Source organism: Protopterus annectens, chromosome 1.part2, assembly GCF_019279795.1.
Source record: "Protopterus annectens isolate FY-2018-M chromosome 1.part2, PAN1.0, whole genome shotgun sequence".
NCBI classification, from domain to species: Eukaryota; Metazoa; Chordata; order Ceratodontiformes; family Protopteridae; genus Protopterus; species Protopterus annectens.
Window position 1 is genome coordinate 469,165,842 of NC_056727.1, and position 22,390 is coordinate 469,188,231.

General features: G+C 39.5%; 1 protein-coding gene across 1 annotated transcript in view; it reads left to right on the forward strand.

The window, feature by feature from the left end:
- Positions 1-21,708, forward strand: part of CFAP61 (cilia and flagella associated protein 61) — a 4,145,169-nt gene extending 4,123,461 nt beyond the window's left edge. The window contains exon 27 of the mRNA XM_044057082.1: positions 20,760-21,708. Coding sequence (XP_043913017.1) covers positions 20,760-20,960 — 201 coding nt within the window. The 3' untranslated portion in view covers positions 20,961-21,708. The remainder of the gene's footprint in view (positions 1-20,759) is intronic.
- The last annotated feature ends 682 nt before the right edge of the window (positions 21,709-22,390 follow it).

The following is a 22,390-nucleotide window of genomic DNA, read 5'->3' on the forward strand; positions in this document are numbered from 1 at the left end:
CAGACAGACAATATGTCAGTGGTTTGGTACATCAATAAACAAGAAGGAACTGGTCTTACCCCATGTATCGAGAAGCTCTCAGATTGTGGCAATAGGTGACCTCATCCAACTGATTTCTGACAGTAATGCACATTCTGGGGAAATCCAGTGTGATAGCAGACAAATTGAGCAGTCAGTTCTACTACCTCACGAGTGGTCTCTCAGCAAGAGAGTGGTGGAAATGATTTTTCACCAATGGGGCCATCCTAGTTGCGACCTCTTTGCATATGTTCTAAACAGCAAGTACAGCAGCTTCTTTGCCCTAATCCCCCAACTGGGAGAATAACCAAGAGATACTGTACTACACAATTGGCCACCCGATCTCCTCTACACGTATCCCCCAACTCTCTTGATCTTCAAATTTCTGCAGAAAGCTTTCTGGCTGTGGATCAAAGTCATCCTCATTGCACCTTCTGGCCTCAACAGATTTGGTTCCCCTTTCTTTGACCTCAACTATTTTACCTCCCTTGGATTCTGGATCAAATTCCAGACCTCCTGTCTCACCTGACAGATATAACTCACCTGGATATTTCAAACCTAAAGCTGACAGCATAGTTTCTCCACTTCCATTAATAGCAAGACAATATATGCCTCTTCCCTGGTCTATCATATACTTTTATTTTCCCACAAAGCTTCCACAAGAAAACTTTACAGAAGTAAATGGAAAAGATTTGTCTTTGGGCACATCAGAAACATGCTGACCCATTTTCAGCTCATGTACATAGTGTCCTTGAATATTTGGCAACAATTTTCAATGAAGGAGTTAGCTTGTCAACCATTAGAGTTAAATTAGCTGCCATCTCTAATTTTCATATAGGATTTAAAAACTCCACCCTGGCTTCATATAAACTTTATAAGGCCTTCTTGAAAGGTACCCTTCTTTTGAGACCTCCTTATAAGGATCCAACTCTTCCATGGGACCTACATTTAGTATTGCAGACCTTAATTCATTCCCCTTTTGAACCAGCAGCAAAATGTAATCTAAAGTTTCTGACCTGGAAGATTATATCTTTGGTAGCCATCATCTTTGCTAGAAGGATGTCAGAACTCCATGTATTGTCATCTAAACCTCCCTACTTGATGTTTCAAAGGTACAGGGTGGTATAACAAACCAATCCTTCTTTCCTTGCTAAGGTGTTGTCAGAATACAACATCAACCAATCCATTAATCTGCCAGTTTTCTTCCCAAATTCTACAAACAAATGTGACTATATGTTGCATTTATTGGACATTCACAGACAATTATGATTCTGCTTACACAGAACATGGAAATCGGAAAAACAGATCAATTATTAGTCTCTTTTTTGCAGACTCCAAATTGGGTAAGTCAGTTGCAAAAGTAACTTTGACCAGACGCCTGACGGATTGGATATCATTTACCTACAATAAGTTGGGTCTGCCCTTACCAAAACCTTTGAGATTCCATTCAACCAGGTCCATGGCAACTTCTTTAGTTTCTATCTAGGGCTTCCATGGACAACATATGTGTGGTTACAACTTGGACTAATCCATCCATCCATCCATCCTCAACCCCTTTTTAATCATCTTGAACCAAAGTTTACAAAGTTGGGTGGTTAGCCCTACCACAGTATTTCATCCGTACCACTCATTCACACCTACAGGAAATTTAGTGTCCAGTCCACCTACTGCATGTCTTTTGAGTGTAGGAAGAAACCGGAGCACCAGGAGGAAACCCACAGGACAGCAGGGAAGGACATGGAGACTCTGCACATAAGGCACCCCAGCCAAGAATTGAACTGGAGAATCTCTTGTTGTGAGGCAACAATGCTAACCCACTGCACCACCTCGGCCGCCATCCTCATACCTTTATTACTCATATAATTTGTATTTGGTCTTGAGGAAAAGAGCAGCCTTTGGCTCAACTGGTTTCAGGAATATTCTTCCATAGAGTCCACCAGGGATTAGCTGGAGACTCTGTCCCAGCTATTGAGGAAGGAATGACAATTAACATCAGATAAAGAAGGTATGTACTTACCATAATGTTCCATCTGTATTATCCATTTTCATTCTCCCTCAACTCCTTCCCACCAACTCCTGACCTTTTTAACTAATGACATCTGGAAGAACAAGAGCTTATAAGGATACCACTGTTCCTTAAGTTGAGTTCCAGATAATGGCTTCTTCTACCAGGATAATATTTCTTAGATTATGTAAACCAGCAAACAAGATCTGAGGTATGTTAGGGGATAGTACATTATGGGTAAGGGAGGAGCTTGAGAGTTTTCTAGTGGCCATGAGCTAAATTAATGGCCGAGTCAGATCCACACCCAACTGTTGAGGAGGAATGAGAATGGATAACACAGGTGGAACATTATGGTGAGTACATAACTTCTTTATTCTGCAGGTCCAGAGAGTATAACCCGTTATGTTCTTATTGTAAAAAACAAACAGTAGATACTTCAGATGACCGATATCTAGCTTCCTGTTGTGTGTACAGTCATATATTTTCCAGAAGCCTGGAATGAACCTCATTTCCTTTGCTCTTTTATGAATAAGAAAGAATGACTAAAGTATTTTGTTTCTGAACTACTAAGACACTGACTATAAACCTGTTTTGCACTGCAAAATGAGTGCAGTTTATGAACATTGGAATGAGGATTAACAGTTAAACAGAAGGAGATAGGCTAAGAAGACTCTGGGCCACTTCACTATTTCCAAAGCCTACGTAATGGACTACTCTCAGGGAAGAAGTAATGCATAGCTACCCAGCATCATTTAATCATTGTTGGCTGTTGCTGCATAAGCACATACTGTTATTATTTCTTTCAGCCACAACAGTGAGATAACATTTTAGTAAGAGACTGCAGATGAGGTAAGCTTACTCAAAAAGCAAAACTTCATATACTCTTCTTTCAAAAGTTTTTAACACAACAATAGCAGCATATATTAAAAATAATTACTTTAAAATAATCAGATTCTAATAAAAAAATAAATATATGAAACTAACTTCTTTACAATGAAGACTGTATAGACACTGTAAGAATGAGACTGAAGGGTGAAAATGCTTTAGAGTAGAGGTGAGGGTCAGCAGTGCATATACATAGGACCAGCAGTGCTTACTGATGCCCTTCCATGTCACCGTTGTAGCACTCTTTACATAAGAGATCTCCTGCCAAGGATAGCCCAACGTCTGGCCAGTATACCAAAGCCTTTAGATTTTATAGGTGCAGCATGTCACATGTATGCTTCCCACATAAGGCATAGGGCATAAAGGTGACACTTGGAAGCAAGCACTCAGAACTTCCTTGCAGACGGTCTGAACACCATTATCAAATGTCAGACAGAAAGCCCTTCTGTTGTGCTGGTGAACAAGCTGTCTACAGGTAAGTGCTCCATTGAGGATTCTTCTCTACCTTTCTTTTTTCATTACTGTAGTGTACTTGTGTTCATGTTATCCAAGAAGGGAAAATGCCAGTGTGGGAGGCAGATTCCCAGAAAATATACTCGCAACCAATGTCTCTTTTGCTTAAGCACTTCCCATGACCATATGAAGTGTTCCATCAGTCAAACATTTGTCCCTAAGACCCTACATAGTCACTTATCTTCCTTATCCATATACCTTAAGAACTAATGATTAAGCTGTTGATTTGGTGGAATCCTCCTATCCCGAGGGTCAACCATCTGCTAAAAAGAAGGCCAAAAAGACTAGGTCTGATCCAGATGCTGTACAGCCTCCTCTGACATCTCTCTAGAAGCTAGTTAAACCACTGAAGACTATCTAGTGCTTGCCTCAGATTCCTCTGACGTGACCCTGTTGAAGACCAGCATGGATACAAATTCTCGCACATCCTCAGAGGCTTTTCCAAATTCTCTTTTAGACATTGAAGGGGGAACTTTGAATAATTATTTCCTGGGGACTGAGAGGGATGCCTCAGATTTTAGTGAGGGAAGAGATTCCTACTATTATTATCAAATCCCACCAAGGGTCTGAAACACCAAGAGTCCTTTGGGTGGATGTCACACTTGGGAAAAGAAAGAAAACCAAGCACATTAGCCCTGTAGTTAAACACCCCCAACATAAAAAGCAGGAGTTTACTCCGGGTCTGTTCAATGCATTTATGACCTTGAAGCTTCCTCAGAGTGCCATTCCCGGCTCCTCCTTGATCTTCCATTCCTGTTAAGAGGCCTAGGGAATTAGATTCCTTAGATGAGGACTTGGACTCTGGGGAAGAATCCCTAGCTTTCTCCTCTCAGATTAATTCCTCTCTAGACTATGTTTCAGAGAAAGAGGATTCTTTGAACCCAGACTCTCCCTTTAAAGAATTCTCCTTTGTGGATACTATTGCTTGCCTGATGTAGTATTTCAAATGGGATTGCTCCCAGGTCTATGACATTCCAAAAAGGTATTACGATCTTTTACAGATGGCATCTCCTAAGCTGTCCTCCTGTTATGGCAGCAATTTTGGACATCTCTTCTGCTGCTTCTCTGCCTCCTAATTCTGAGCAACTGCCTCTTAAGAAACCTTACAGGTTTTATAAGATGGCTGAGGATGGCAAATTTTGTATGAGTGCCCTTCTGCTGATCTGCCACTGGTTTTGGTTTCCCCTGATAAGATTTCTAAGCTTTTGCCTTCTATTAAGCCTCTTCCTTTGGATAACAACAGTTGAGCTATGGAAAGGTTAGGTAAAAAGTATATACTGCTGCCACCTTGTCCTTTAGGGCCATTAATTACCAAACCCACATGAACAGATATGTTTTGGCTCTTCTTTCACAGGTAGCCTTGGTGGTCTCTGACCTACCTGATTCTGATGTGAAGGCTTCAGCTCTTTCCCTGCTAGGTCCACTTCTCAGGTCACCCATCACTCCATAAAATGCAGCTGATGCATCTTCCAGGGATGCTGCTTTTGGTTCTGTGATGAGACATTATTCTTGGCTATGTCTGCATGCTTTACCTGATGATGTTAAAGCCAAGCTTTTGAATGCCCCTCTGGATAACAAAAATCTTTTTCTGTGAAATTTGCTGATCTGTTTATGTCTCTCCAAGGTAAGGGTCAGGCCTTGCAGGAACTCAGATATATTTTTGTCTCCCCATCCCCAAATACTAGAGGAATTACTCTTCTAAGTACACATTTGTCCATAGCCAGACTTGCCCATGTCCCAAGGGTAAGAAGGGGTTTAGGCATATTCCCTCTGATAAATTGACTCAGACTTCTTTGACTCAGAAACCTACTTTTCAGGACAATTGTGTCTCCAACTGACACTTGGCCTCCTTTTCCCCCTCACCCAGGTCCCCCAGTATCTCCACCTTTCTCTCCCCCTTCCAAATTGGCATCAGGTCACCTCAGACTCTCGGGTGCTGTCTATCATTTGTCAGGGGTATTTCATGGTGTGGAAATCACTTTCCCCCTTTTCAGGTATTCCACAACCTCCTCTGGAACAGTTTTATCATTTCCCAGAGGTTTTGCTGTCCCTTTTGGATCAGGGCACCATTCAGCCTGTCCCACCCTCCTATGTAGAAAAGTTTTTTTTTTCCAGAATGTTTCTGGTTCCTTGGAAGGAGGGTACCTGAAGACCAATTCTGAATCTTTTTCTACTCAACATCTTTATCAAGGTTCCTTCTTTCTAGATGCTGTCACTTTAACTCTGTTTCCTCTTCTTCATTTTCCCAGGCCTTCTTGTTTTCTGTGGACTTCAAGGATGCATACTTTCACATCCCCATTCACCCTTTGTTCAGATATTTTTATATTTCTGTGTTTCTTCCTCTCATTTTAGTTCTCTGCTTTGCCCTTTGGTCTCTCTACTGCCCCAAGTGTATTCAACAAATGACTCTCACCCCTGTCATTTATTTTTGCAGGTTTCAAGGGATACACATTTTCCCCTATCTAGATGACCAACTCATTCAGGCTCCTTCTCCCAGACGTCTGTTGTGGGATCTCCATTTGACCAGTTGTCTTTTCCAAATTCTTGGGTTTACAACATCTCAAGAAATTGATTCTGATGTCATCCTAGGATCATATTATTCCATAATACAGGCTTCAGACTATCCCCATGTTGGCTTCTGTTCATGCTCCCAAGGTTTTATCTCTGACAACCTTCTTCAGTCTCTCCTTCCACTGTCCCCTCTTACATCCAGGGAATTTCTCAGGGTTCTGGGGTTTATGGCCTCACCTATTCTCATGCTTCCTCTTGCCAGGCTTCATATGAGGAAGCTACAGTGGTACCTCAAATCAGTGTGGCTTCGACATTGCCATCCGCTGGAGTCCTATGTTACCTTACTTCTTTATCTGAAACTCGAGCGTCAGTACTGGTTTTGAGAACTCTTAATCTGGAACTTCCCTTTTAGGCTCCAATTCCTTCTCAGAAACTGTTCACGGACACCACAGATTTGGGGTGGGAGGACTTCTTGTGGCCCTCTAAAGGTCCAGGGTATCTAGTCTTCTCATCAGAGGTGAGATCATATAAATGTTAAACAGATAAGAGCTCTGCTTCTGGATCTGCAAGCTTTTCTTTCCTTTTTCCACCCTGGCCCCATCAGCTGAAGAATCATCTCAACTCTTCCTGTCTATGTTCCTGCTCTATAACCTAACCTCTTCACTCTCCTTATATGATTACTAAACTCCTATGTCTTTTGCTACTAGTCACTGATGATATTTTCTCCATATTTATTTTTATCTTCACTTGTTGATTCTGGTACAATAATACTGATCTCTGTTTATACAAATCTGATTGAATTCATTGAGTTCTGCTGTAATGTATATTTTCTGTATATATTGCTGTAATCAAACAAACTAGATTCCTGCTTTTATGTATATATTCTGTATATGTTACTATATTTACTATCTGTAACACTGTTTCTGCTTCTGTACTAATTAATGTTTATATTTTTTCTGTATCTCATTGGAGCTTTTCTCCCCGGACCTCCACTGAAAATGGGCTCTTTTAGGCCCAGTGGACTTATCCCAGTAAACAAATGCAATAAATAAATAAATAAAATAAATACTACCACTGTGATGTGGTATGTCAACAAACAGGGAGGTATGAGGTCCTGTCTCCTTTGCACATTAGCTGTTCTGGCATGGGATCTAGTTTTCAGGTATTAAGACACTCTTCAAGTGGTTTACATTTGTTCAGAGCACAATCTAGTGGCAGACTCTTTGGGTAGATCCAGAACACAGGCTTCCAAATGGATGCTTCACAGATGTGTTTCTGGACATAGTCCATCAGTGGGGTATTCTTTCGGTGATCTTTTTGTCTTTTGTCAGTACAGACAGCAACCTCTATTCTGTCTGAGAGTAGCAAGTCCTCTGACTTGGAAAGTGGATGCCCTGTCTTTTCCTTGGGATAGAGTGTCCAAGATACCTTTCATCCCCCCTCTTCTGTTACCATTAGTTCTGCAGGACTGTCCCAAAATCTTGCTGGTAATTCCCTTTTTGCCCAGACAGCACTGGTTCCCCCTTCTCTTTAACTTGGCCACAGGCAACCACCACAAGTTACCTCACCAGGCAGATATTCTCATACAAGACAAGTATCTCTTATTCATCTTCACCTGTCCACTCTTCAAATGGCACTGTGGGTGGTAGGGTCTTGATTCCTTTTAGGCATCTCTTTTCTGAGGATGTACTCCAGGTTCTGCAGGAGCCCAGGAAACCCACTACCACAAATCATATGTGTCTAAATGGAAAAAATTGTATGTCTGGTGCTTCTCTCACCATCAGGATCCCCTATTGGCAGGGGTACCTCTGGTTCTCTCTTATTTGTGTGATTTACTCCATGCTGGGTTGGCATATTTTTCAACGTTCACCTTTCTTCAATTTCAGCTTGTCTGCCCTTGAATCCTCCTTTAGCCTCACTGTTTTAGGTCAAGCAGTTTCTTAAAGGAGTCCTTAATATCAGGCCTCCCAGGAATCCTATTGCACATTTTTGAGACCACAATTTTCTACTGGAAAAATTGACTCCATCTCCTTTTGAACCTGCTAGGTCAGCTTCCTTGCAATATTGTACTTAGAAAACTGTTCTTCTGTTGGCTCTTGCTTCAGGCAAGAGAAGGTCTGAACTACAAGCTGTCATGGCTATTCCTTCTTTTTCAGTTTTTCACAAGAGACAGGGTGTCTCTTAGAACTAATCTTTCTTTTGTGCCCAAGGTGGTTAATGAATTGTCCCTTAATCAATCTATTCATCTTCCATCACCTTCCTTCCTTTTTCCATCTCACCAGTCTGTCAGTAAGAAGCTTCCTCACACTTTGAATCTGAATAGACAGCTCAGGTATTATGTGGATAAAACAAATGCCAGTTCACCAGTCAGAGCAATTTTTTGTTTCTTTTCATCCTAGGACTTTGAGTTTCTTTTCTTCCAAGCAAATCATCTCATTCTGGATTTCTAAGACCATTTTTTTGTTATTCTTTTCATGGCGAGAGTCTTTCCTCATCTGTAAAGGCACATTCTGCTAGGGCAGTTGTCTCCTCTGGTGCCTTTTTCAAAAGTTTAGACACCAATTACAGCCTTGAAGTGGCTACTTGTTTCTCTGCTCATACTTTCACTAAACATTATAAATTGGGATGTTGTTTGCAGGGCCAGGACAGGTTTTGCCAGGGCTATCCTGCATGGCTTTCTGGAGGGTTCTTCTATGCCCTCCTCCTCCCAGGTTTCCTCTTGTGCTTTTGTACTCTCCCTTATGTAAGGAATACTGCAACAGTGATATGGAAGGACACAGTACAGTTGTGTAAAATCTTACCATAACAGTAGATGTTAAGTTGTCTATCTCGCCTTCGTTCTTGCTGGTTGGAATTGGAGCCGATCCTCGTCTCTGACTCGGCCATCTTCAATAGCACAAGAGCTGTTTACTGGCTTGAGGCTACCCCTTATCCCATGATGCCTAGCGATAGCTACCCAGATCTCGTTTGCGCTTCCGCTGTGAGGTGTCGTTTTTCTGGCTCAGGCTCGTATAAAGTTTTTTGTATAACTTTCTTACTCTAGAATTCAACACTTTTAGTGGTTTGTTATTAGCGTTAGTCTTATTTTGTGATAGTTAGTGTTTAGTTGTAGTATCCCTTCTTTTTCTTGTAGAACTTGTTTAACTTAGAGAGTTCTCCCCCACCCCTCCCCCCTACCTCTTCTTGTCAGGTTAGCCGTTTAAGTTAGAGGCTTTCCTTCTACCTTTCTCTCATAGGCTAGCCATTTAAGTTAGAGGCTTTCCTAGTTACATAGACTGTATATTGCTTCTGGTAGTTGTTGTTATAATTGTTGTTTTCCTTCTTTAAGGATGTCAAAGGAATCCAAGGTTTCTGGGTTCAAGAAGTGTGACTCATGCTGTCAGAAAATGTCTGTGACAGATGGGCACATGTCTTCCTTCTATTGTTTAGGCGCTGTGCACCTGCAGGACTCTTGTTCTATCTGCCATGCCTTTAGTCCAGGAGTCCTGCAGATGTGTAAGAATAAGCTTATTCTTAGGGGTCTTTTAAAACCCCAAGATTCACCGGCCAAGAGCTCTCAGCCTGTGAAATCCCCTAAACCCACAAAGCCGTCGGCTCCAAGTTTGCTGCCATCTTCAGTTCAGATTTTACCTTCCACTTCGGTTCCGGCTGGCACCGACAAGACAATCTCCCCATCAGCTCCATCAGAGACTTCGGAGCCATCACAGAGCCACAAGAGGCTGAGGTCCCCTTCACTAGAATCGGTGCATTCGGCTCCTCCTTTACTTCAGAGCGAGCGTAGTCACCGATCCTCTCACTCCTCTCAATCCTCTAGGCTGTCGGATCATGATGTGGAGAAAGTGGTCAGTAGGTTGCTAAAGTCACAGGCACTTGCCAAGATGTCCAGCCCTCCTCAACAGGTGTCGGCTCCATCCACTTCTCTTGATGTTCCTCCTCCGAATCCAATGAGTTTGGAGCCGGAATTCGTTGGGGTTTGAGTAGTGGAACCATCGACTCCGATAACTCTATCTCCTTTGGTTCTGACATCAGCTTGGATCCCCTCAGTGGTGCCGTCCATCGAGGGATCTGGGCGCCGGTGCTCCCTCATCAGCTCCGAGGGGGTGAGTGGCATCGGACCCTTGTCCAACCCCGTTCTCCCTCTCAGAGCTTCGGCTCAGGTGAGCTCAGCTCCATCGGCCTTGGAGCCATCTACCTTGGTGCAGAGAAAGATTCCTATTTCCCCGGAACCAGAGCTTTCCCTGCATTGAGACAGGGATGCCTTCAATGTCATGAGGAGTGTCCTGGCCACTGAGTCAGCTCCACTATCGGTCCCACTGGCTCCGTCCCCTGTAGTGCCTGTGCCAACCTCTGCTCCTCCTCCAGACCCCAAGCGTAGGGAACTGGCACTCCAGGGCACCCCATTTGGTGTTTCTCTTCTTCTGAGGCCTCCCCTGATCATTCAGAGGAGCCCCCTCATAAGAAAAAGTGCAAGAGGAAGCACATTGACTCCCCTGAGTCTGTCACTTGTGATACAGACTTAGATGAATTAGAAGGGTCCCCTAGATCCCCCTCTGAAGATGTTTCCTTCTTGGACATCGTAGAAATGCTTAAGCAGAGGGGGAACTGGAATCCCCTAGCCCCTACCGAGGATGAGTCTGTGTTTCTGAATGCATTCGGTTCCCGACCTTCCACCTCCTGGGTTTCTCCGCCTTTCAATCCACTTATGACAGTGGTGGCTTGAAAGGCTTGGTCAGCTCCAGATACAGTGGAAACAACTCCAAGGAGACCTGGCAAATTCATAACAGCACCCCAGGATATGCAGTTCCTTATCAAAGGTGTTCCTGTTGATGCCATGGTGGTAGCAGCAGCCACCAAAAAAGAGTTAGCAGAGACCTCTTCGTCTGTCCATCCTCCTAACAAGGAGTCTAAGACCATGGACAGATACGAGAAGTGAATGTTCACTTCAGCGACCTTTTCTATGAGGTCACTGAACTACTTATGTCATTTTACCTGACTTCAGAGGGATCTCCTTAAAGAGCTTGGAGATACCCTTCAAGATCCATCAGCTGAGGGGGCTCAAGCTAAAGTAGCTTCCCAGCTGGCAACGCTTAATTCTGTAGTTAACTCCTCCGTGAGGCTCATTTCCTATGCAGCCAATGGTGCGAGTAGAGCTGCAGGTATGGGTGTGGCCCTTAGGAGGCATGCATGGATGCAGCTGTGTAATTTTGCAGAACCCTTTCAAGCATCATTCACCAGCACCCCCTTCAATGGTTCCTTTCTTTTTGGACCACAGGTGAAAGACACTTTGACTAGGTGTGAGCAAGAAGGCAAGACTCTCTCTGCCGTGGGAGTCCATTTTCCACTCCTTCTAGACCATACCCCAAAGGTCAGAAGAGTGGCAAAATGTGGTTTTGAAAATCCCTGGGAGCCTTGCCTGACACACGTAGTGATTTTTCCTCCAGGGGCAGAGGGGGAAACAATAAAAACAGACGCCACCCTTGTGGCAGAGGGGGTCTGCAGAACCAGGGCAACAGAGAATCTTTCTCTGATAAGCCCTTTCAGCGTCTCTGAAGGGTTGCCCAGCTGCTCACCTCTGGAGGCACTCAGGGGAAGACTTTCACTGTACCCAAAAGCCTAGCAAGATTTAACACAAGACAGATGGGTACGGTCCATTATATCTGGAGGTTACAAAATTCCCTTCTGTCAACCCCCCTTACCGTCAAGGAAATCCCTTCCAGATGTTCCACCCAATCTGAAGGACCAAGCAGTAATAAAATTTCAAAACTGCTAGAAAAAAGAGTCATCTAGGAAGTCCCAGCAGACCAGTGCTCGATATATCTTCAGGACGCATACTACCATGTCAAGACGGACAGACGCTCCATGAGATTTCTTCACTTCCGGCTGGGAGCCAGTCATTACCAGTTCAGAGCTCTGCCCTTTGGTCTCACCACAGCCCCCAGGGTATTCACCAAATGTATGGCAGTGGTCACGCCTCACCTGAGACATCGAGGATTCTAGGTGTTTGCATATCTAGATGACGGGCTCCTCACTGCTACTAACAGGCATCCACTTATTCAAGCCACAGACTACACAATCACAATCTGCTCCCAGTTAGGCATTACAATAAACTTCGAAAAATCTGCCTTGTTGCCCTGTCAATCTATCACCTACATAGGTGCAGACTTAGACACAAGGAACATATCCGCAAGGCTACCGCCAGAAAGGGTGTCTACAATTTGTCAGCAAGTACAAATTCTGATGCAGAGCAAAAGAATCCAAGTCAGGTTCATCCTTCAAACTCTGGGTTCCATGGCAACAGCCATTCTTCTAATCCCACTGGCCCATTTTCACATGAGGATCCTTCAGTGGCTTCTGTTCACACAGTGGTCTTTCCAACAGCTGCCCATGTCTCACACGATCATGATTACAGAAGCATGCAAAAGGCACCTTTCCTGGTGGATGGTCTCCCCACTAGTGACTCAGAGCAGACCCTTCATTCAGCCCCCTCCAGTAGCCACAGTGACCACAGATGCCTCCCTGATAGGGTGGGGGAGCATTATCAGGGCAGGACAGTCCAAAGCACTTGGCAGCCTCACAAGTACCATCTGCACATAAACGTCCTAGAAATGAGAGCTGTGCTCCTAGCGTTGCAAGCCCTTCAGGACTCACTTCCTTCTGGGACCATTGCAATTCAGACAGACAAAATGTCAGTGGTGTGGTACATCAACAAGCAGGGCACAACAGGTCCTACCTCCTGTGTCGAGAAGCACTCAGACTGTGGCAGTGGGCGATTTCCTCCCAACATTTTCTGATTTCGACGCACATCCCTGGGAGGTCCATTGTCATAGCAGACAGGCTCAGCAGGGCTATCCTCATGCCTCATGAGTGGTCTCTGAATCAGGAAGTTGCAGATCTTATCTTCCGCAAATGGGGACAGCCTTGTTGCGATCTTTTTGCCACCCCCTTCAACAGCAAATGCAGCAACTAGTTCTCCCTTCTTCCGCTTCCAGGTCACTCACCCAGAGGTGCTGTAGTCCACGATTGGCCTCAGGGACTTCTTTATGTCTTTCCTCTGTTTCCCCTGATTCCAAAACTCATACAGAAAGCAATATTGTTGGGTTGCAAAATTATCCTCATTGCCCCCTACTGTCCTTGACAGATATGGTTTCCATTCCTGCACATTACCTTCTCGATCAGCCTTGGACTCTGGATCCGATTCCAGACCTACTGATTCATCGATCAGGCAGGTTGCATCAATCCCTCCAAACTCTTCAGCTCACAGCTTGGTTGCTCCATTTTCAACCTTAGCCAGGCTTCCCAGCATTTCCCCAGCTGTACATGAGATTATTGTCTCCTCTCACAAGTCCACAACCAGAAAAACTTATGCTAGTAAATGGAAACGTTTTTCTTGTTGGGCAGAGGCTAGGGACATAGATCCCTTTTCAGTTCCAGTCCATGAAATTCTGGAATTCCTAGCACAACTTTTTCATTCCAGGTCCGCTTCGGCTACAATCAGGGTTCAATTGGCAGCCATTTCTAACTTTCATGTTGGTTTGTCAAATTCAAACATTATGTCTCATAAGCTCTGTAAAGCTTTTTTGAGAGGGACCACTCTCCTTAAGCCTCCAGTGAGAGATCCCCCTCCTCCTTGGGAACTTAATTTGGTATTAACTTCCTTAACTCTGCCCCCTTTTGAACCAGCAGTGTCCTGTTTCATTAAGTTTCTATCTTGGAAGACACTCTTTCTGGTAGCTATTACTTCAGCCAGATGCGTCTCTGAACTTCAGGCACTATGTGTTCATCCTCCATGCTTGGTTTTTCATAAGGACAGGGTTGCTCTGAGGACTAATCCTTCATTTCTTCCAAAAGTCTGCTCAGAAAATAATTTAAACCAATCTATAGACCTTCCTGTGTTTTTCCCTAACCACACCAACAAGGCAGAGTACAAATTACACCAATTAGACATTCATAGATAATTGTTACCTACAGTTCTTACCTGCACAGGACTAAGGAAATAAGGAAGTCGGACCAACTATTCCTTTCCTATGCTCTAGGCAAACAAGGTCTCCCAGTTTCCAAGGTGACCTTATCCAGGTGGTTGTCTCACACTATTACTTTCATTTATCAATTAAGGAACAAAGAGTTACCTATCAAACTGAAAGGTCATTCTACTAGGGCCTTGGCCACCTCTGTAGCCTTCCAATCTAGGTTGCCCATGGATTCTATCTGTGCAGCTGCTATGTGGGCAAATCCTCATACCTTTATTTCTCATTACAAGCTAGATATGGTCTCCAGGAACAGAGCTGACTTTGGTTCCACTATTCTGAAGAGTCTGTTCCAATGAGCCACCCAGGACTGTAGGTGCTAGGGACACTGTCCCAACCAGCAAGAACGAAGGCGAGATAGACAACTTAACATAAAGAAGTTATGTACCTACCATAACGTTCCATGTTAGTTGTCTTCATCTCGCCTTTTTTCTTGCGTCCCACCCTCCATCCCCTGTCCTATTGGACCGAGAGGAGTTCTGGTTTCACTGGCTGAGTGTTCTCTGTTTTGTTTCCTCTACTGCCTTAGAGAGTATCACAGGTATACTCAACCTATTTGTTTGGACAGGTTTATTCTCTGGCTATGTCTGGGGTTAGCTATTTCAAACGAGATCTGGATAGCTATCGCTAGGCATCATGGGAAAAGGGGTAGCCTTGAGCCAGTAAACAGCTCTCGAGCTATAGAAGATGGCCGAGTCAGAGCCGAGGATCAGCTCTGATCCCAACCAGCAAGAAAGAAGGCGAGATGAAGACAACTAACATGGAACGTTATGGTAGGTACATAACTTCTTTTTTATACATGACATCAAACTGACAAAGTTGTTCAAGAGAAACAATAGAAGCCTGAACTTGAAATGCCACAGAATGTTGTTGTTGTTGTTGTTCCTTCTGCTTTTCCCGGTTAGGGGTCACCACAGCGGAACTTCGGTCCGCTAATGATTGGCAGTAGATTTTCATGGTGCCGAAGTGGCAGCTCGATGCCCAACCTTCAACGAAGGCACGCCCATTCGCACATGTCTTTTGAACACCACTCGACCATGGGGAGAACATGCAAACTCCACACAGAAGGCGCTCCAGCTGTGAATCGAACGGGAGAACCTCTTGCTATGAGGCAACAATGCTACCGCTGCACCAACTTGGCTTGAAATGTCACAGAATGTAACAATCATATTCTGAACAAATAGTATTACATTGACAATAGACACTCAGTTTAATAACACGGCTTGAGTATAATAACACTATTGTTTTAACTTGTCATAAATGGCATTCACTATATTGAACATCAAGGGGAAGCATGATAATTTTCTCATACAAGTAAATGTGCATAACAAGTCATATAATTGCTTTAACTTAAATTGTGGTTTTGTAACACATCTTGACCATACATAATACTTAAGCTGTTACCAAGGCAACTAATGTTTTATACATGACATCAAACTGACAAAGTTGTTCAAGGGAAACAATAGAAGCCTGAACTAGGAATGTCACAGAATGTAACAATCACATTCTGAACAAATAGTATTAAAATGACAATAATCACTCAGTTTAGCCTTTGCTGATTATACAAAATAGAATGTTGTCATTTAAATCTAAAAACTTTCAGTATATGCCATAAAATGGCAATTTATGGATATGGAAAGGGAATGTGTAGTCATTAATCACAATAAGTGAATTTGTTGTTTTTAATGTATAATTTCACTCATTTTATAATAAGAAATGACAGATTTCAAAATCCTTATGTGTAGGAAATGGAGGGAATAAGGATGTACTGAAAATTAAAATGCACTAACTTTCATCAATGTTTACATAAAACAAACTTGATGCTTTAAGTAAGTTAGCAACAAACAAAGTGATTACTTAAATGCTGGCAAACAATGAAGCATAACTTCTGATATATCCAGTAAAATACATTGTATTATAAACATTAGGTATAAATATTATTACCATCAATTTACATTAAATAGTAAGTTTTGAAAGACTTCATCAATAAGGGTGAATATGTTAAACAACTGTGTGCTATAATCTTTTACTGAGGTTTTATATATGATGCATCCTACTTTACTATGGTTGAATTGCTTGTCAACTATCTTTCATGTAAATATTAATTGCTTATACAATAAGTAGGCATTTATATTGTATTACAATTCTGTCTAATCTACAATAGTACTATATCTGTTCAAAATAATATAAATATTGCTTATTCCTATTACAAATATTCTTCATATGATAATTCAATTTATGGAGCTCAGATGTTCTGGATTGTCAAGGTATGAGTGATAATTTGATGGACTTAGGTTTAGCCATCAGATTTGGAATGATTTGCATTCCATGGCTAGTGTGAATCTTAGTTTTGTTAACATTTATTAATTTAAATTTATTTTACAAAAACATTTTAGTATGCCTAACTAAAACATTACTTTATTGGTAAACACTCAAAGTATAAAACTGATAATTTCCTTTAAAAGCTCAAACATATACTTTATAGTTATTGGAGGAAAATGTTTAATAGTCACAATAAAACAAAAATACATAGTCTAAATAACCTAAGATGGATTTAACTTTATTATCTTTAAATACCAATGGCTTAAACAATCCTAGCAAGAGATCAAATCTACTGAAATATTTAAAACTGAACAAAGCACAAATTGTCTTCCTTCAAGAAACTAATTTCAAAACAAATGACAATTACAAATGAATCCTAAGGAATATATGATATTGGCACAATCCACTTATAAGACAAATACAAAAGGGGTAACAATTTTATGGAAAACAAATGTGATTAACCCAGAAATCATTTATAAGTATGAAGATAAAGAAGGCCTTATGATATTAGTAATAGTTAAATATAATAACAGAATATGGATGCTAGCCAGTCTATACTGGTTCCCAGGCATTGGATTAGGAACTGTTAAAAAACACTTGGATTTAATTTCCAATAATTATAAAGGCAACTTAATATTAGGAGGAAATTTTAACTGTATATTTGATATTTTTGAAACTACAAATAAAAGACTGCTGCGTACATCTGCTGTATCAAAAGCTTTAAACAAGTGGGTAGAATCATTTCATCTTGTAGATACTTTCAAATTTAAAGAAGATAAATCCTTGTTGTTTTCTCATCAAGATTACAGATTTGGTATCCAAACTAGAATATATAAAATATTTGCTTCCCATGACTTACACTCTAAAATCATTAATTTCTCAATCACTCCCTGCCCCTTTTCAGACCACAATTCATTGATACTGAAACTTCAAAATGGGTACAAACCATTAATCTTTAACTCTAGAATTCCAGCATATATAACTAAAATTAAAGAGTTCAAACCTGGCTATTATCTGAATTACAGTTCTTCTTAGATATTAATTACACCACAGAGATAAATAAAATAATGATATGGGACTCATTAAAAGCTTACATATATGGTAAAACCCTAACTTGGTATAAAAAAAACAGAGAATGGGATTCTTTTGTTAGTAAAAGCTGAAAAAAATCAAAATCATTTGGACATGAAAAATACAGTATAAGTATTAAACAATAAATACAAGAAATTCTAGCACATAAAACTAGTTTAGCTTTAGAAAAACTAAAAATTAATACATTGACCACTTCTCCCAAATCCACAAGAATCAAAATACAATCAAAAGCTAATAACATTAAACTTATCTTCCATGAAATAAAGGGGAAAATGTCTTGGATATAGGTGACATTCTTGATGCCTATAGAAATCACTATATGGAACATTTCCAAAAAGAAAATATGCATATTGATCAATTAAATCTAGATGAAAAATGTTCTAATATAAAAAAAATCTGAAAAATTAAAACTAAATCTGCAAACACCCATATCCTACAAAGAAATTACAGATAAAATAAAAGAGGGTAAAATAATAAAGCTCCAGGTATAGATGGCATAATTATGGAAATATATAAACTTTTTCCTTCAAAGATACTATCCCTCTTCCATAAAACTCTATTAGAAATTCAGTCACAAGCTTTAATACCACCCTCTTGGAGAAATTCCTTAATCACACCAATCTTAAAGGAAAACAAATCCCCAAACTTCTGTACCTCATATAGACCTATATCATTATTAAATAATGACTATAAGATATTTATGACAATATTAACTAACAGAATGAAAATACCACTATCCAACCAATAAATAATGATCAAACTGGATTTATGTATCATAGACACACGCATGACAATATTAAAAGGATAATTCCTCTTATAGATTATGTTAATAAAGAAAATAAAGAAACACTCAAAATTGGCTTAGATATAGAGAAAGTCTTTGATTCCCTAAATCGGGACTATTTATTCAAAATTCTGGTGTTATTTGAATTTCCTCCTTCCTTTCTTCATCTGCTAAAGAATATATATGCAAATAATTTAGCGTATGTTAAGCTACGTCCTTTCACCTCTGAATCTATACATATAACAAAGGGTATTAAATAAGGATGTACCAAGTCACCGATTCTATTTGGCTATTGACAGATTCAATATGTAACAATACAAAAATCAAAGGAGTAAATGTTTATGAACAATACAATTCTAAAGTAATGCTCTTTGCTGATGACATATTATTAACATTATCCAATACAAAAGACACATTAGAAGAATTAGATATTTTAATTGACACATTTTACAGGACTTCAGGACTCCATTTCAGTAAATCAAAATCAAAATTTTTATTTTTAAATAAAAAAGAATTGCAGACGAAGGAGAATCACATTAAAGGGAAACAAGAATCTACCTTAAAATATCTAGGAATTGAGTTATGCAAGGATAATAATGAATTAGTCTCAAAAAAACTACAATAATATCATCAATACAATTAAAATCTCTGTGGAAAAGTGGACAAAATAGTATTAACATTTGAAGATAGACTACAGTTAATGTTGTTCTTCTTTCGGCTTTTCCTGGTTAGTTTTCCTGGTTTTTGGTTGCCACAGTGGAACTCTGGTCCACTAATGATTGCCAGTTGATTTTTATGGTGCCGAGGTGCCAGCCCGATGCCCAACCTTCAATGAAGGCATGCCTATTCACGCATGTCTTTCAAACGCCACTCAACCAAATGGTTTTACTACCCAAGATTCTATATATAGCTTTGGCAATACACTGTTACCAGAAAGGAATATACTCAAAGAAATAAACTCATGCCTAATAAAATTTTTATGGTTCCCCAAAAGAAACAGAATAGCTTTAATACATCATATCAGACCATGGAAACAGGGAGGATTAAACATTCCTGATATAGAAACATATATAAAAGCATCAATATCTAAAACAATCTCAGATTGAAAAAGTCAAAATTATTCTGCAAATATGATTTACAAAACACATTTCAAATAGATAAAAACAATTTGCCATGGCACATATTATGTATTAGTATGCAATATAACATAACTAAGCCCACTAAAACTCATATGATTAATTATTACATCGACTCATTTAGGAAAATTATTAATGCAAATATAGATTTAAAAATCTGGTTTGATCTTTTAACACCATTGATAGTTACAAAGAGCTATCCACATAAAATATACAGAGAAATTAATTCCTGGGAACATAAAGGATTTGTTTGTTGGTTTCAGTGTATCAAAGAACTAAAGGTTCTGGATATGCAAACAACAGAAACAACATACAAAATTCCACAACAAGATTGGCTAACATGCAAAGCATTCTGATGTATTCGCAAGATTTATGCAGAATAATTAGTAATTCTTCATTTAAAGAAATACCTAAACTTATGAAATGCCCATATGAAATCATATATAATGATTATGACATGGGAAATGGTATTTCGAAATTTTACAAGATATTGATAAATTATAAAACAACACCCAAATCCTCACATTGGAATTATAAAACAAAAGGACATTCATTACAGCTAACTGAAATTATATCAAATATTTTATTATCAATAAAACATACATCCTTTACACAATACTGGAAAGTTTTTAATTGGAAATGCTTGCACAGAGCATGCTTAACTCCAAATAGAATTATTAAAATTAATTCTTCCACAAAGGTTATATGTTGGAGGTGTGAACAAATACACAATGCAGATTGGAATCACACTTTTTTCGACTGTGTTAAAATTAAGCCATTTTGGAATTTGATTAAAAACTTTTTACAAGCTTTATTTAATGAATTGTTTAACTTATCTAAAGCTCTAGTATTATTAAATGCATATGAAGGTCCTCATTTGAATGGGTCAAATATGTATCTAGTATGGACAATACTTGCAATCTCAAGGAAGCGTATAACAAGAAGATGGAATACAAACACAATACCGACTTTGGAAGACTTCTACAGCCTACTAAAGACCACATCATTGTTGGAAGTTAAAATTAAAGAATTAAGGATTCATACTAAGCCATTTATTAACAATCCATGGAAAAAAGTCTTATCATTGATTGACACTTTACAATAACTGAACAGATACACTCTGACAACTGGATTGTTATACCTGTAAAGTAATTGTATATATTGAGCTCTGTTATAGTGTCAGGCTGATGTAAATAGTGTACATAGTTATTTAAGATGTTATATACAGATACTATGGAATTTATTCAACTGTATTTGAAAAGTAAAATTTTTTTTGAGGAAAAAAAAAGAAGCATCTCTGTATCATAGCTCATAAATGAAATATGGTTTATCACAAAATAATTCTATCTCCTCAGTTAGCTGTTGGTGTAGTACTGCATTTCAAGTAATTTGTGAATTTTTTGAATAATTCATATGGATAACCATGGCAAAATATGCTTTGATTCTTTTCCATTTTTTTCTTATTTTAGGTATTTGATGTCCCAACAATTGAACAGATGGTTTACAAGCTAGTAAGTGATGGACTAAGTCTTTCTGAAGATCCACAAGAATATTTACAGAAGCAGTATGAAGAGTGTGGCTACAAAAACCTTGTGGAAAGAAGCGTTCTTAATTATTTGAAGTATAATAGTTACCATCTTCCTATGTATGCACAACCTGGAATGATATAAATACTTTGGCACATTTTCATTGAATACTTCTGATATTTACTTTCAGTTAACATTATGATATTGTAAGTAAAGGATTAACAAATGTTGGCTAACCAGGGTTACACAACCTTTTTTCTGTCTGCCAGGAATGCATTTATTTTAAAATATTAATATTTGCTAGCTTTAGTGACTGTATACTTATGATGAATGTCTAAGCTTATTTTCTGCTGTTTACAGACATAAAGACATACAAGACAACTCCATTGTCAGCAGTATGAGGGGTGAAACGTTTCACATTAATTAAATTGTTATGTTCTTGCATGCATCTTGAAAATGTGCATTTTCTGGGTAGCATCTGATAAAGAAGTATGACTTTATTAAATTCATTAATGATGTAGTTTTTAGGTGAGAAATGTTAGTCATTTCTGAAAGTGGGCCACATAAACCAGAAAACTGCATCTTACTTGGACATAGATATTGTATATATGAACTACGCTAAGTTGAATACAGTATGTGGAATACAACTGTAGACCTCAAGTAATATTCTCTGTATTATTTGGATATTTATGCTTTCCACAGCAGAGGGGTTCATTAATACTAGGTGTTCTTTGAAACAAGTTGTAATGTTATGTCTTCCTATTTGTTCTTGTTTTTGTAACTAGCTCATGGCTGAAAAGGGATCATTGCAGTCCAGTATAACTATCTGCTTTAATTAAATATATACAAACAGAGAGATACATATATCAATAAATAAAAGTGTTGACAATTAGATATTAGTTTTTGGCCTTCTTCACTGCATACATCTGTCTTTAGGAATCACACACACGAACACACTACAGACTAAAATTCACTTCTAACTGTAACATAGAAGATCTGGAGATTGATCTAATGGAATCTGATTCTTTCTGCATATTCCAGTATTTGTTGTAGTTGTGTTATACCACAAGCAAAAACAATTGTTTAACATGAAAAATGACCTTTCAGTTATCCACCATAGAGTTTTAGGATTCTATATTTCTGTTTCAATGTATACAACCCTCCTGCAGCAAAATTCCCTGGAATAGTCACTTCTTTGTTGAAGTTCTTTTTGTCACAGCCAGTGTGAACTAAGTGCATTGATCTTATTTAGAAAACTAGACTGACATGGAAGCTGTGAGTGGTAAACAGAATCCAAATGGCATATAGGTGTGTGTGTGTGTGTGTGTGTGTGTGTGTGTGTGTGTGTGTGTGTGTGTGTGTGTGTGTGTGTGTGTGTGTGTGTGTGTTCATGTGAGTGAATGAGTACATGGATGTGTCTGTGTCCATGCGGTGCACATGCGAGAGGGAGAAGTCCATTGATGCCATTACAGACAGAAGACCAGGAACAAGAAGAGTGGCTTTTGAAACACTTGAAAAATTCATTATAATACCCAGTCATCTTAATGATAGCATTTCACATTTCATGACTGTGA